The sequence below is a fragment of the Cnephaeus nilssonii genome (genome assembly GCF_951640355.1).
Source record: "Cnephaeus nilssonii genome assembly, chromosome: 9".
Classification (NCBI taxonomy): domain Eukaryota; kingdom Metazoa; phylum Chordata; class Mammalia; order Chiroptera; family Vespertilionidae; genus Cnephaeus; species Cnephaeus nilssonii.
In genome coordinates, this window is record NC_137080.1 from 30,854,519 (window position 1) to 30,871,211 (window position 16,693).

The 16,693-nt window shown below is 36.6% G+C and overlaps 1 protein-coding gene across 8 annotated transcripts in view; it reads right to left on the reverse strand.

Moving 5' to 3' along the window:
- Window positions 1-16,693, reverse strand: part of SHPRH (SNF2 histone linker PHD RING helicase) — a 71,900-nt gene that overhangs the window by 37,831 nt on the left and 17,376 nt on the right. For all 8 annotated transcript variants that reach the window (XR_013813929.1, XM_079779954.1, XM_079779956.1 and 5 more), the window contains 8 exons: window positions 16,077-16,333; window positions 13,961-14,620; window positions 11,945-12,196; window positions 11,026-11,104; window positions 8,967-9,130; window positions 8,599-8,855; window positions 7,170-7,291; window positions 1,299-1,387 (listed from right to left, as the gene is read on the reverse strand). Coding sequence is in view for 7 of the 8 variants with exons in the window: in XM_079779954.1 (XP_079636080.1) it covers window positions 1,299-1,387; window positions 7,170-7,291; window positions 8,599-8,855; window positions 8,967-9,130; window positions 11,026-11,104; window positions 11,945-12,196; window positions 13,961-14,620; window positions 16,077-16,333 (1,880 nt within the window). In the remaining variant the exon portion in view is untranslated. The remainder of the gene's footprint in view (window positions 1-1,298; window positions 1,388-7,169; window positions 7,292-8,598; window positions 8,856-8,966; window positions 9,131-11,025; window positions 11,105-11,944; window positions 12,197-13,960; window positions 14,621-16,076; window positions 16,334-16,693) is intronic.

Genomic DNA, 16,693 nt, shown 5'->3' on the forward strand with positions numbered 1-16,693 from the left:
GTTGTTATGCCCAAAAGGAAGAACCAGGCTGGTTGCTTACTCTTTAACTTAGGCATCTGGACTTATCTGTCTTGTCCACTCTTGTACTTTTGTTTCCTTTATTTGGGAGAATGATACCTTTGCATTTCCTCCTTCTCCCAAGAGGCAAACACATTTGCTTAAGGTCCAGGGCCTGCCTTAGGCACTCCTTATCCATGCAGAATATAAGCAGACTTGTATTTAATTTTCCCTCTTCTTCTCTTGCCCCCAAACACACTTCCTACTACTGGCTCAAGCACATGTGAAAATGTAGGTCCCAGAGTCTCGATTGTGAATGATAAAGGATCTCAGCAGGGACTCAAGCCTAAACTTACCAAGGTTAATAAAAGTGGTTCTTACTCACCATTTTCTAGAGAGCCTTGCCTATATAAATCCACTGGACAGAACCAAGAATAGGAAGAGATTTATACTTAAATGTTATAATTCAAATATCTAAATCTCCCTAAAAGACCTCCAAAATTTAAATTAGAAGATCATTGGATAGATTTTATTATTACTTAGTTCCATTTCTGAGTTTAACTCATTTTCTTTACTTTTGTTGAAAACCACGTAAAGAAATATGTTGATGTTCACATGCAAAAGTGATAAAACTGACCTCATTCTTTGAGGTACAAATAATTCAAGCTGTTTTTCTAATGTAGGTTAGATTTAGCTAGTCAGTCTTGTGCCAATATCATCCTGAATATATGGAACGGTAGTGATTCTCAAACTTGCATGTACAGTCAGCCCTCCATATCTGCAGGTTTCAAATTTGCACATGCAACCAAACATGGATAAAAAATATTCAGAAAAAACAATCCCAGAAAATTCTAAAATGCTAAAATGCTAAAACTTGAATTTGCCACACACCACACCGAGTACTATGCTGAACCCACACAAATGAAGTGATGTGGAGGCACATCGCACTGTAGCCTACATGTAAATACAGGTGATATGCAAAACTATGCCATTACATAAAAGGGACTCGAGCATCTGCAGGTTTTGGTATAATTGGTGTGCGTGTGTGCGTGTGTGCGTGTGTGTGTGTGTGTGTGTGTGTGTGTGTGTGTATCCTGGAACTAATTCCCTGAGGACACTGAGGGAGAACTGTATATGCAAATCATCTTGGGTATTTACTGATATAACTGAATCCCAAGCTTAATTCCCCAAAGATTATGACAAAGTCCACTTGTTACCCTTCATCATCTTAAATATTCAGAAAAATTATTTTGTAAAAAAACAGATAAAATATTGATTTGAAACTACTTAGTTTTACTTACTTGGAGTGAATCAGTTTTGAGTTTTCCTTTGTGTTCCTCAGATGAACGCAACACCTCTCTGTACAGTTCTGCTGCCAATTCATACTCACCTGAAGCATTAAAACGTATTTAAAGCGTAAGAGTCATATTTAGCTCTCAATATGATATCTATATTTAAAAATGTATGTAAAAACATAACTTAGTCATTAAAACTCACTATTTTTTTTAAAAAGGAATTTGAGTGGGTGTTAGCCATGATTGCCCCAGTAAAAAAGCTGATGATGGGTCTTTGCAACATGGCTTCATAAGTAATACAGTCTTTTTTTGTGTGTTAATTTCACAGAATAGAAAACCAGTCAAATGTACTTATAATGTTTTAAAACTATACTGAAAAACAAACTGGATTAACAACTAATTTAGACAAATGATTTTCCTCTCACTGAAGTTAGAGAGTACCATTTAGTAGTCATTATGATGTTTGAAATTAGGACAACTTTGGGGTGATTATAGGTATTTTAAAAAATATTCAAAATGCTATGACCAATCAACACATATTTCTCAGAAAAATAATATACTCTTCTTGATAAGTATTGTTCTTCTTGGTGGCCAAAATAATTTGCAATTAAAAACTACATTTCAAAAACTTAAGAGATTCTTCTTTCCATTTCTGTCTACACAAATCACCATCACTCTGAGATCTATACTGTTTTATATTGTTCATTAGCAGCTCATTCAAATAAAGTAATTTTAAAAGTATTAAAAGTACAGGTTGGCAAACTATGGCCCATGGGTCATACCTGACCTGTATTTTTATAGGAACCATGAGCTAAGAATGGTTTTACATTTTCAAATAGTTATATCTCATCTGTTTTTATCTCTCTATCCCTCCCTGCTCTCCTCTCCCTAAAAATCAATTAAAAACATATTTTAAAAAAATTATGTGAAATTAAATTTCAGGGTCCATGCATAAAGTTTTATTGAATCTCAGTCATGCTCATTTGTTCACAGCTGCTTTTGCACTATAACACGAGAGCTGAGCAATTGCAACAGATCTATGGCTTACAAAGCCTAAACTATTCATGTTCTGGTTCTTTCAGAAAAAGTTTGATAATACCTCAATGAAAGGAGAGATGAAACATTTTTAATGGCATTAATAATGAAACCTATTTCATTTGCTGCCTAGGAAAAAACTTTAAACTGGTAATTTATAAATATAATTAAAATAAAAATCTAAAAGTGGCAAAAATCATGAAATACAAAAAATGGCATAGAGATGTTCTAGTTTTAGGTTATTGAGGGGAAAAAAAGCTTTTACTTTATGATCATCACATACACTTGCTTTTTTAAAATTCAATTAAGTTTTATTAACCTCATAAATTTAGGATTTTGTTCAGAGCCTGAGTTTACTCTTTCTCTCTCTCTTTTCTTCTCTCTCTCAAATTTGTACATTTTGTTGTTGGTTCTTTTTCTTTTTTGTTAATGCTAATTATATATAACTATAAATATATATTTTTATTGTAGACTATACATAACATAAAATTTACCATTTCAATCACTTTTAAGTGTGCAGTTCAGTGGCATTAACTAGTCACACTGTTGTGCAAAACATTATACCATTGCTTTATATGGAGTTCTACCAGTTACCTGAATTTTCTAAAGATACATTTTCATACTACTTTACAGTCAGCCAATTTTTATTCACTTTGGTAACAAAGATTATTTTCATAATAATGAAATCACGTTGTAATGTAGGAGCAATACTCATTACAGTAACACAAGGAGACCTTTTTTTAGTTTTGAAGACTCTTGTGAAGCTTTGCAAAAGACATATAGATTCTATTAGCATTTACACTATCATTTGTAGAGAATTATTCACTAGTCAATTCTCCTTTCATAATTACTATAGCTTTTAAAGGAAGTGTAATGACTAACTTATAATGTAAGCAGTTGAATTTGAACTATTTACTATATCTATTTTTTGTTTGTTTTTTAAAATCCACACTAGAGGATATTTTTTCCCCTATTGATTTTTCAGAGAGTGAAAGGGCGGGAGGAGGAGGAGGAGGAGAGAGAGAGAAACATCGATGTGAGAGACACAGTGATTGCTTGCCTCCCACATGCACCCTGCCCAGGGCTGGGGATCGAACCTGCAACCTACATATTTACCCATGACTGAGAATCAAACCTGAGACCCTTTGGTCCACTCTAACCCTTGAGCATAACCAGCCAGGGCTATAATATCTATTTTTTATGCTTATTAAAAAAAGACGCTTTCTCGGGAAGACACAAAAATATGCATATTCAATAAGTTATACAATTTTAAGTCAAGTTTGGAAATACCCACTCCTTGCCACTTGATGGCAGTAACATTTCCAAGTAAATAAAGTTTCTTGCAGTTGATATTGGCAACCTAATTTTCTCCAAAAAATATGTGCAGAAAACACATGGTACAAAATTAGAATACCATGTTTTTAATACCGTAATCAGTGAAGACTTAGAATATGCATTGCATATCATAATCCCCGTGGAGTTTGAAATAAATTTTATATCTCCATTGTCTGGTCTCTATATTGGAAGATTTAAATTAAGTTGAATATATAATATTATTTTAAATAATGTGTATTGTTTAACATAGTACTGTGAAGTTAAGCAATGGAAGCTAAAAGCAGTAAATCCATCCCAGTAAGTTTATAATTACAATTAAGACTGGACATATCCTTTACTAATGGACTTTCTGATAGGATTTTCTCTTAACAATCAGCAATACTTTCAATCCATGGAAGACTAGGAACTACAATGGGAATGCAGTGGAAACTATCTGATGAGAGCAGTGATGTACTCCTCTTATGCCATAGCATGGTATTTGCCACACAGGAATCAACTATATTCTGATCCTGCCAGAGGGTTAGTTTTTGGAAATAACCAGATGAAAATACCTTTTCCCAATGTCCAAACCTCACAGTAAGGAAAGGAAGACAATAAATCTGAAAAGGAGACTAAAAAATAGGATAAGTAAAGAAATTCACTATCTCAAGTTCTGTAATAACAATCCTATCTAATAAAAGAGTAATATGCAAAATTGACCATCACTCCAACACACAAGATGGCTGCCCCCATGTGGACACAAGATGGTCGCCACAAGATGGCCAGCAGGGGATGGCAGTTGGGACGGACCAGGCCTGCAGGGGAGGGCAGTTAGGGGTGACCAAACCGGCAGAGGAGGGAAGTTGGGGGCAACCAGGCCTGCAGGGAGGGGCAGTTGGGGGGGACCCAGGCCTGCAGGGGAGAGCAGTTAGGGGGGACCAGGCCTGCAGGGGAGAGCAGTTAGGGGTGACCATGCCTGTAGGGGAGGGCAGCTAGGGTGACCAGGCCAGCAGGGGAGGGCAGTTAGGGGCAATCAGGCTGGCAGGGGAGCAGTTAGGCATCAATCAGACTGGCAGGGGAGTGGTTAGGTGGTGATCAGGCTGGCAGGCAGAAGCGGTTAGGGGCAATCAAGAAGGCAGGCAGGCGAGCAGTTGGGAGCCAGCAGTCCTGGATTGTGAGAGGGATGTCCGACTGCCATTTAGGCCTGATCCTACCGGGATCGGGACTAAAGGGGCAGCCGGACATCCCTCGAGGGGTCCCAGATTGGAGAGGGTGCAGGCTGAGCTGAGGGACACACCCCTTCCCTCCCCCCCTGCATGAATTTTGTGCACCGGGCCTCTAGTGTAGAATAAAATAAAAAATGCAGTTTTAGAATTTAGAGAAATCTGAATGTTATTTTTATTACTGTGACAACCTACAAGTAATATATTACTCCATTTTAGAAATTTTGATGGTGAGTTTCAACCTACTATAGATAGCATAATACTGAGGTTTATAAACATCTATTTGATAAAGAAATAGAAGTAATATAATAAAAACATTAAATATTCGATTTGAAATTCAAAGATATAGGGCAAATTCTCTGCTACTTATTAGGTACAATCTTAAGAGAAAAACTAAACCTTCTGAATTCCAGTTTTCTCATATAAAATAGGGATGAAAATATCTTAATCTTGGCTAATTATGAAGAAAAAATGAAATATATACATGAAAGTGTTATGTATAATATAAAATGGTTGTAGAAATATGACCATTCCTCAGATATGATGCTGAATTTAATGACCCAAATATTTTATTTAATTTAACTTATTTTTACTGATTTTAGAGGAAGGGGGGAGAGAGATATAGAAAGAGAGATAGAGATAAATATTGATGTGAGAGAGAAACATTGATCGCTGTCTCCTGCATACACCCTGACCAGAGACTGAACTTGCAAGTTGGTCATGCAACCTGACAGAGAATAGAACCCACTATCTTTTGGTGTATGGGATGATGCTCCAACCAACTGAGCCATACTGGCCAGGATGACCAAAATATTTAAATAGCATATTATCATGTATTTTAAAGACTAAGCACACATATTTTTCATCTGTGATAGTCATAATTATTCCATTCCATTAATTTGGGGCTGTAAGAAACTGGCATTAAATATGAAAAATAATTTTCCAACTTTTGCCTGATTATTTCTAAGTCAAAATAATCAAAAGTTTAATTAGAAAAAAAATTTCTATTAAAAAGTTTCCTTACTTAGATGTTCACTTTGGATTATAAAGCACCTATCATTTTAGATTTTAGACTGAAGCCTGGAGTGCTACATAATCACAGGCACACTTAGCAACTGAGATGGCAATGATGATGAGGGTGATTATTAAGAATTATTAGAGCAAATCCAAACTTGCTAGCTAAATTGCATATTTCCTGGGGAATGTCCAAAGGGAAGATTTGCTCACAAAGGCACATGTGTTATACTTAGTTTATCAAGTGTATGTAATAATATGCCCTTTTCTCCTATTACTAGTTATTAATAAAATTTGCACTGTGAGCAGGTTGAAAAGTGGTAAAAATTTAAGGTCACTTCATATTACCATAATCAGTAACATCATTCCTTACTTATGTTTGTATAAAGTTTTCAATGTGCTTTCACACTGCACATTAAGAACAATACTTCAAGGCACATGATATTAGCTATACTGTGTTGGCAAGGAAACAGATGATTATAAGAGACACTTTCTGTTCTGGTTCTGTTATGCTGGAGAAAATTTATCATTATTCTCTTTTACCTTATAAAACTTTAAAGAAATCAGTTGCCCAGAAAAACTTCAGCCTCTCTAAATGGAGTGGCCTGTCATTATGGAGTGGCTACTCCATTTAGAGAGGCTGAAGTTTTTCTGGGCAACTGATTTCTTTAAAGTTTTATAAGGTAAAAAAGAATAATGATAAATTTTCTCCATGACTATGTACCCAAGTAGACTAATGGATTGGTAATCTTTGTGGGATGGGAAGGTTGAAGGAACTGAAATTTATAATGAAATGCCTTTCCAACTCTAAATATCTTTCCAGCTCTAAAACTATAATAATGAGTTAACTTCACAGATTTTGTGAAGAATCTGGAAATAAAAATTTTCTTAAATTTTTTAAGTGCTTAAAACTATATATTATTTCACCATTATGAAATAGTTAAATGACTTTAAGGACTATATTTTATTTAGTTTTGGGGAGAATGAAATAAAATTTTCTAAACCAAAGTTATTAGAGGAGGTTTTAAAAGTAACTTTAAAAAGGCTATGTTTATATCAGTACTTTCCTCCTTACTACTAGAAAGCCCCTAAGCGTCACTACAATTTATTATAAAGGCTACAAAACTATATAATCTCTTGTTGTATTACAAATGCAATAATAGATTGAAGTAGTTATTGAAAAGAACACTCAATGATTCATTCAAGTTGCAAAAAGATAACACTTGAGTTCTGACAGACAGAAAAGTTATCATGAAGAAGAGTGAGAGATAACAAAGCAATCACCTTCTACCTTTAATGATGTGGATGCCTGCTAAGCCATTGAGAGCACAAACTAATTGCCGATGTGCTTCTTCACATTCAGTTCCACATTTCTTCTGCAGTGATGTCAGAAGCTCTTCCATTGTCATGGTGCTACAAGAAGAGTTAGACTGCTTAGAACTTGAAAGAAAATCCTAGGCGAGAGTATTATATCGCATGAGATCATCAGACCCTTACAGTCTTTGTGGGATCTTCAGCATCTTTCTCTTCACCTCCACTTTTATCGCTATCACTTTTAACTTAATTACAGTTGTCCCCACTTATCCATGGGGATACATTCGAAGACCCACAGAAGATGCCTGAAACTAGAGATAGTACCAACCCTATAAACTAAAAAAATATAAAAACAAATGCCTTTTATATCTGGAGTGAAGCAAAGAAACAACAAAACTCTCCACAAGAGTCCTAATTTGAAAAGAGATGTTAAAAATCATAAAAATAATTTGAAGATGTGGTTCTCTTCCACAAATAATGTTTCATACTAAACAAAATGATCACCCTGCTAAAATAATTGACAACTCAGTGACAAGGACGTGAAGCTGTGGGTTAGAAAGCTAATTGCTTAAATATTGTGTATTATTACTATACTAGAGGTCCCTTGGCATGGCCTGTGGGGATCAGCCAAAACCAGCAGTCTAATGCCGCCCGCTGCTCCTGTTCATCCCGGCCCCACTGTGCCTGCCACAGGCTCACGCCCAATCAGTCTCAATTGGGAGAGGTTTGCGCCGCTGCAGTGGCGCTTGCCAGCCATGAGCCCTGTGTCTGGTGCCCGTTGGTCAGCTGAGCGGCGCTCCCACTGTGGGAGTGCACTGACCACGAGGGGGCAGCTCCGGCATTGAGCGTTTGCCCACTGGTGGTCAATGCATTGAGCGTTTGCCCACTGGTGGTCAATGCATGTCACAGCGACCAGTGGACTGGTCGTTCGATCATTAAGTTGTTTAGGCATATATATATATATATATATATATATATATATATATATATAGAGAGAGAGAGAGAGAGAGAGAGAGAGAGAGAGAGAGACTATACAGACTAGAGGTGCAGTGCATGGATTCGTGCACCGGTGGGATCCCTCGGCCTGCGTCCTCTTGCAATCCAGGACCCCTTGGGGGATGCCGGAGAGCCAGTTTTGGCCCTATCCCTGCAAGTCAGGTGGAGGGACCCCACTGGTGCATGAATACGTGCACCAGGCCTCTAGTATGCATATGAGATCTTTGGTTAATCTCTCTCCCCTCCCCTCCTCCCTCTGAGATTCATCAGTCTGTTCCATGTTTCCATGCCTGTGTGTTGAGTTTCTGCCCCTGGTGGTCAGTGCGCCTCATAGCTACCGGTCGAACGGTCGCTCTGGCTTTTATATATATAGATTCTTAGTTGGAGTGGAAGGAAACTGATAATCAAACCTTTTTTGGAGTGGCAGGAACTCTCCGCGAACGGCCTGTGGGTGGCAGCAGGCCTGCCGGAGCCTCAGCAGTGGGTACAGGATGGAGGTGACAGTCCTTCGGTCCAGGCTGCTGAGCTTCAGAGCCCAGTCAGAAATCTTCCTGAGTTTGACTACGGCATCCTGGCAGCACACCTCATGCTGACGGTGATAGAAATGTCTTTCCACTGGAGAAAAGTGGAGCCAGTGGGTTTCTTCTGTCTGAGGAGGTATCTGAATCTGTAGAGAGAGAGAAAAAAAAAAAAAATTTCACCTGGAAATTTAACTGTCCATTCCATCTCTTTTTTTTCCTTTTAATACCCTTAATTAATAAAAACTAATTGTACTGACTTGGTCAATCACATCTTTCTTTGCAGACCTCCACAGAATCTTGGCAATAAAGCTGTAGAGGGGCTGAGGATTCTTCCTGCAGTAAGGGTGGTAGAGAAGCCGAACCCACCAATGCTTGACACAGAAAGGTTCGACACCAAGAAAGACCACTAGCCCAAAAAGATCTGAAAAGACAAAAAGAACAGAAAACACTGAGAAAAACTGCTTCTGTATTTCTTCATTGCAGTTGTTAGAAACTGCCCAAATTGTGGGTGTCACAACTGCAGGAGTACTACCAGCAGCTAGTGGGTAGAAGATAAATATCCTTAAATGCAGAGGACAGCTGCCAATGAAAAAGAATTATCGGGCCCAAAATGTCAATGAAGCAAAGGTTGAAAAATACTGGTCTAACATACAAAAAAACCTCAAACAGAACAAATGAGACTTCCACGTTCAAATACAACATAGTAAATCATGGCAGGCTAATACTCCCACTGTAACAACTATAAAAAGAATAGACACCACAAGAATGAGAGTGTTAAATACATCAGAGAGGACGCAAATAGGAAAAAAACCTAAAATTCCAGAAAGTTTTGGAAAGCTTTTTTAGATAAGTTGGGCAGGAAGAAACTTTTGGGTGTGATTATCTTGATTGTGAAAATAAATTCATGGGTATATACGTATATTTAAAATTTCCAAATTTTACATGTTAAATATTTACAGCTTTATTATATGTCATTTACTACTTAATGAAGCTGTTTTCAAAAACATTACTCAAGAATTTGCTGAATGGTGACAAGCGCTCAAAACATCTGCCAACATCTCACATATCCAAAGTAACATACCCAGAAAACAGAAATTTTTGCTCATATTCTTTTAACAGTAAAATCAGAAAAAAAGTAACTCTGAGAGTCTTTTTCTTTTTTCAGTACCTCTCAGCTAACTTTTGAGCTGAATGAGATCTTAGTAACACCTAAATAGCTACAATTTGGGCAGTTTCCAATGTAAGCGCAGACCACTAAATCTGGCCTTTTAGTTATCCTGATATTATTCTATAAATATGTACTTTAATGTAACTTACTAAAATTATACAAATATTTAAGTATGTACTTATAAAATCTCCCTAGACAATGTTTTTCTTCCTAAAAACAATGATCAGAAAGCAGACTGTTTTTAGGTCACAATAATGGATGTTGATATTTTTATTTTAGCAGAGTGACAGTTATCCTGATGAAAACAAACAATATACAATAACTTGAATTTTCAGAAAGATAAGTTTTGATGATGAATATTTGCCGAGAATATTTATATTTTACAATTTAACTACATTTTAATGACAACTTTTTAGGGAATTCTTATGTAAAACAACTTTAAACTTTTAGTTTTAAATATTCACAACTTGAATAAAAGTTTTAAAAATGCAATATCTGTTCTTTGGAAAAACTAAGTTACATAAATGAGTATGTAGCAGAAGCATGAGTTATACTGTGTGTGTGGTGGTGGCGGGAGTGGGGGGAGGGGGGAACTATACACAAGTTAAATGTCCAAGAAGGGGAACGTCTGAAGGGATAATGGCATAACCATATGGTATATTATACAGCTATTAATATTTTATTACTTTTACAATTAGTAAAATTATAGTCCCACTATGTGAATTCAGGCAATAAAAATTATGGTCCTATTTTTATAGATACAGCCAATTAAAATGATTGTTCTCTCTCTCTCTCTCTCTCTCTCTCTCTCTCTCTCTCTCTCTCTCGTCAGGTTCATTCTGCTTTCTACCTACTACTTTGGAACTCTGAGTTCAATTTGGACCTATATTTCCACTGTGTAGGCATGCACAATGACTGTTCAACTTAGGACAATGGGACTACTCACTATATATCTGTCCTCATGTCTACAATCAAAATTCACCCAATTCCATTTAAAAAGATAAATGCTTGTAACTACAGGAGTCAAATATAAATACATATATAATCACTTAAGTAAGGATTTCAGCAAAGGTTAAATATAACAATACTTTCTCTTCAAAAATTAAGCTTTTCAAATATATGCAGTATGTGAGAAAACCATATATTACCCTCCAGTCCTCTCTGTACTGGAGTGCCACTGATGCACCAGCGATTAATCCCACTCAAGCGCTGAGCCATTTCTGCAGCCTGATGAGAGAAAAATATGGAATAAAAAAGAAAAGAAAAAATAACCACAGGAAAAATGCAGAAGTCAGGAATGTTTACTCATGAAAACAGTCCATGGAAATCTACACTTTGGGCCAGAGGCACTTGCTTCTATTTAGCAATTACCATACTCCATGTTGACTGTCCTATTCAAAGGGCCAACTTACAATGTAGTGGTTCTCAATAGCAGGATGCCACGTGTCCCGTCCCAGCCCCCGCAAAAAGAAGGTTAGTTCAATTATATGTAGAGTGAAAAGGCTCTCTGAATGACTGATACATCCTCACCCCATCCTTCAGTGAATCACTGTACTAAGAGATGTGATTCAAAAATTCAGGACAGGTTACAGGTTGGCCAAAGACAGAATAAAGACATGTGACAAAGGATGAATCAAAATTCTATCTTCTAAAGTAGCATTTCCATTACTATCTTGTCTCTCTGATAAAAAACTACCAAAGTCAACTTTGGTGCAAAGCTATCAGAGTCTATATGATAAGCTTTCCACTTAGCAGAAATGCTTACAAAAGTCCCTAAATACAGTTTACTTTTATCTTCATCACACATAAACTGCCATCTTATTCAAATATACCTGGGCACTGCACACAGAGCAATGATTCAGAGTACTGAAAAATTCCTAAGGGTTATGCAGTTTATAGCATAAGAGAAAAGCAAAAGTAAGAGTATTTAACAGCAAACTTCTGGCTAATATCAACACTGTGGTTAATTATATTTAAATTATTAAATTTTCTATGGACACCTTCTCCAAGCCCTTCCCCCATCCCCATCTCTTCCTCAGCTCTCAAAAAATCTGCAGAAACTCTCACTTTTACAGCAGGACATTCAACCATCTGAGCTTCATCAAGGCAGATCCTCCACCATTCCACAGCTACCAGGGGGCTTGGAATGGCCATATAGCGCTTCTGGTTCCGTAAGCGACGCCCATCCTCACTATTGCTGTGTGGGATATCTACATAATTTAGCTCTGAACGAAGGACATCATAGGTAATGATAACTATATCCTGTTCTGCCAAAAAATGAGGCTGTAAGAAGCCATCTTTCTTCACTCCTTGATATACCTAGGAAATAACCAGCACAGAGAGTTAATTGCAGAAAAGCTCTTCAAAGATCATTGAAATAATCATTTACATATCCCTTACAGAGCCCTTTCTCCATGTTTAGCACCGAACATGCTTTGAGATACATTCCATACCTGTCGAGAGAAAGACACATTTTAGTGTGGAAGACTAATAATAGGAGCAATGTGAAAGGACTGTACCAGAAGTAAATGTAATAGCATCACAGTGGAAGGACCAACACCACGGCTGAAAAGGTCAATTCAGAGAGGAGTTAAAATTTTAGGTGGATTTTGAAGAACATTTAGTTCTCAAGGGGAAGGAAAGGAGAAAAGGACATGACATATAGGTAGGTAGGCAGATGGAATCAACAGCATGTGCAAAAAAGCACAATGATATAAAAAGCTAGAAAAGTAAGGATTATTTACTGAGAGCTTTTATATTTCAGACACTGTGCTAAGCTTTATCTACTTTCAACAACAATCCTGTTAGAGGCTGTTATCATTCCTATCTCACATGTAAGAAACATGAAGTAACTTGCTCAAAACTGGTAGAGCCAAGCCCTAGGTGGGTTGCTTAGTGGTTAGAGCGTTGGGCTTCTCTAAACTGAAGGGTCTTGGGTTCATTCCAGTCAAGGGCACAAACCTCGGTTGCAAGCTCAATGCCCATTCTAGTTGGGACACATGTGGGAGGCAATCAATCGATGTGTCTCTCTCACACTGATGTTTCTCTCTGTCTCTCCCGCTCTGTTCCACTCTGTCTAAAAATCAAATCTCAGAGGAAAGGCATGGGAGGGTGGTGGTAAGGGGGAAGAGATCAACCAAAGGACTTGTATGCATGCATATAAGCATAACCAAAGGACACAGACACTAGGGGGGTGAGGGCATGAGCGGGGGTGGGGAGTGGGGGGCAATGGGGGGGTAAGGACACATGTAATACCTTAATCAATAAAGAAAATTAAAATAAATAAATAAATAAAATAAAAAGTATATATAAAAAACCAATGGAAAAAATATCCTCGGGTGAGGATTAACGAAAAAATAAACTGGTAGAGCCAAGATTCAAACTAAGGTCTGTTTACTCCACAGAACAGAGCTGTTCAATTGCTAAGATGGCATTTTGCTTATTACTGTATTCTCTCTCCATGCCTATGAAAGTGGCTGAAATACAGAAAACATACAATAACATTTGAATGGAAAGAAGAACTAAGTGAAAAAGAACATTAACATTAGTAAACAATAACACTGAATGTCCACACACTACATGCCAGCACTTTATCAAATAATCTTCCCAGTAAGTCTGTGAGGAGATACTATTTTCAGAACTTAACACAATTCCTGGCATAAAATAGGTGCTTGATAAATATTTGTTAAATGAGTAAATTCCTACTTTATGATAAGGTAACTGAGGCTTCAGAGGATGATTCTGGAGCTATGAAGTAGCTACTATCATGCAATGCTGTTTTTGAATTGCATTCTTCTCTGAGTATAAATGCTTATAAAAAGACTTTCATTTACATGATAAAGAATTTGTTCAAAAGCTTTCATATCTTTCTACTCAAATTCTTTAACTTCTTAACTTGGAATGTGAGAAAAAAATAGTCTACTATTCGATTTAATTATCTCAATTTCCTCTTCAAGTTCTGATTTAATATTCTCATTACGTTATTTTTTGGATAAACAACAAAGTGACAAAGATTATAAAAACTATCATAAAGAAGCAAAATTTATACTTTTCTATCCCTTTAAGGAGCCCAAATTGCCTTACCAAGACTCGAAGAGATGATGATCTCACATGCCTATTGATTTCATCCACCCACTGATGACATATGGAACTGGGTGAGATGATCAGAGTTGCTCTAGTTGATACTGGCTCCATTGCAACAAGGCAGTGGGGGCAATAGAAAGGCTTAATCTTCAGATTCTTCTCTTCATAATTCACACATTTTGCATGTTGCCACAGATGGCATTTCAGGCACTGAACACGAGGCTTACGGTCAATATGGTCAAGTTCTCCACATATGCACTCAAAGCGATAATCGGATGAATTATAGGGACTCATAATATTAGAATGTGGCACATCACCACCAGCAGAGTTTAGAGATTCAGCTTGGGTCTCTGCTGCATGTTCTTGCTGGACTTCAAAGACACAGGTACTTGTGGATGTGGTAACATCAGTGATTCCAGAGTCACTGGTCGCTGGATCATGATTTTGTGAACTGAGATCGATGTCAGGTTGACTTTGTTCCTTTTTTGCGGATGGAACAGGCTTTTTCCTCATTTTACTACGATTTCTCCTGGGCTTATAGTAATAATAGTAAGGATTATCATCATCATCAGAGGTGTTTGATGGCAAGTACTCAGAATCTGTGTCCTTGCTCAATGACTTTCTGGATTCTTTCTGAATTTTCCTCGGACTCCATACTGCCTATGAAAAACATTAATTAATTTATTTCAACAAGCTACATTTCTGAAATTAAATTGCCAACTATGTTGATGGGCTTTACATAAATATCCTGCTACTCTTTTTCCTGAGGAGAATCACTCCTGGTCAGTGGCTTTCAATTTGCCCTTTCTAAGAAGCCTCCCCATAGTCTGCAGGTCTAAAAGAAAAGCCGTACTGTGTAAGTAAGATATGGAGAAAATAAAAATTAGAAAGATAAAGGGAGCTACTCACACTTAGGTATTAACCTCTTGTAATTTATAGTCTGCCTAAATCAATAAAAGACTAGTCGTTTATAATACATAAATATATAAATGAGGGCAATTATAAAAATTCCAAGTACTAAAATATAGCATTTTAAAAAAGTGAAAAGTTAACTTACTAGTTACTGTAATTAGCAAACGACGCCCTTCTTTCTTTCTCCTTTCTATTTGTGTTCCCTCCTGCAATTATTTATTGAATGTCAATTTTGTTTGATGTTGGGGATATAATTTGAGGAATATTTAGCCTCTGCTTTCAAAGGGGTATGTTGGAAAGAGAGAACAGTAAACAATAAGACGATAATGCTATAGGAATGTGTAAGAGGGCTTCAGAGGATGATTCTGGAGCTATGAAGAGGGGCTGTGATGAGAAGGCAGGTGCCAGCAACAGCTTCCTAGAAGGGAGGTCAGAGCCAATGTTGAACAGAGGAGTTGGGACACTTAACACGGAATGAATGGTATCAATCGAAGGAGATGTTCTTGTTTTGGTGACAGAAGAATTAGTAAAAGCCAGGAGTTCATTGTTGTCTTCTACCCTGGCTGGGGAAAAACTGTTGGAGACTCCCTACTCGAGGAAATGAACTTATTTATCTGCGTTTTTCACAGTAGCCAAGCTGGGAGCTCCACACTTGGACTTGCTGTCATTAGTCTTTCCTTGATTTATGTTTACAAATTCGTAACTATTTTCTTAAAAACAAATTGAAATTAATAGCCCCAAAGAAGAAGTTTTATAACAAAATGCAAACATTTTATAAGATGATGACCATGGGAAAAGAAAGACTTTATATAAAAGATTCAAAATGTATATAAAGAGCTATGCAAATATGAAGTATCGTTAACATTTTTAATATATGGAACAAACTTTTAAATTGCTGACAACAGTGTAAAAATAGAGAAGTTAAACTTTATTATATGCTTAACCAACTAATTTTATAATTCATGCAATAAATATTTGAGTACTTGCTTATAGGCCAAGCAAGGTTTAATGGTAACCAAAATAAAGTTTCTACTTTAATGGAACTTATATTCAGGAAGTAGAAAATGTAAGTCACAGCCATAAGTGATGTTCCTAACCAGTCTGTTATTTATCTTCAGATGATAAAAGTTTCAGTGTCAAGGTGGGATCCATCAGCTCATTCTGTAAGGCATCATATACAGCTACTTAGTAAGTGCTCTGTTACCTGCTTTTTGGTTTTATCATATATATCCTCTTCCTTGTAATTCTTCCCCAATGTAAAAGTCCCAGAAAAACCATGGCCTTTGATCTGTTTCACAAGACCTTCGAAAATTAAACATTTCAGCATCCGTTTCAGAAGACTCTTGTTACGATGAACATCATATCTATATATAGAACTGACATACTTATAGATGGAAAGGATGGAAACTCCCTTTTTTCCATTCATTTCTTTTACAGCTGTCAGGATCATCACACGTGTAGCTAAATGTAAAAGGATATGTTAACTCAGTCAAAATAATTAAAATTAAAAGAAAATAAAAGTCAGTTCATTTTAATGTGCATTGAGGATCAAGTTAATAAAATAAAGCAAAGATTTATTGAAGGTATGTTGTCATTTTGAAGACTATGTAATAAAAATTTACCTCAACACATTAATAATTACTGTAATGGAAATAATTTAAGAAAGAATTATTCATGAATTTATTATTCTTACAAAGCAAGTATCACTTAAAATTATTTTAAAGACCCTCTCACAATTATCTATGTATATGCTATTATGAGTAAGGGAAACATTCATTTGTTAGCAGAAATTGAGGTAGCTAAGGTTGAGAATAAACAAAG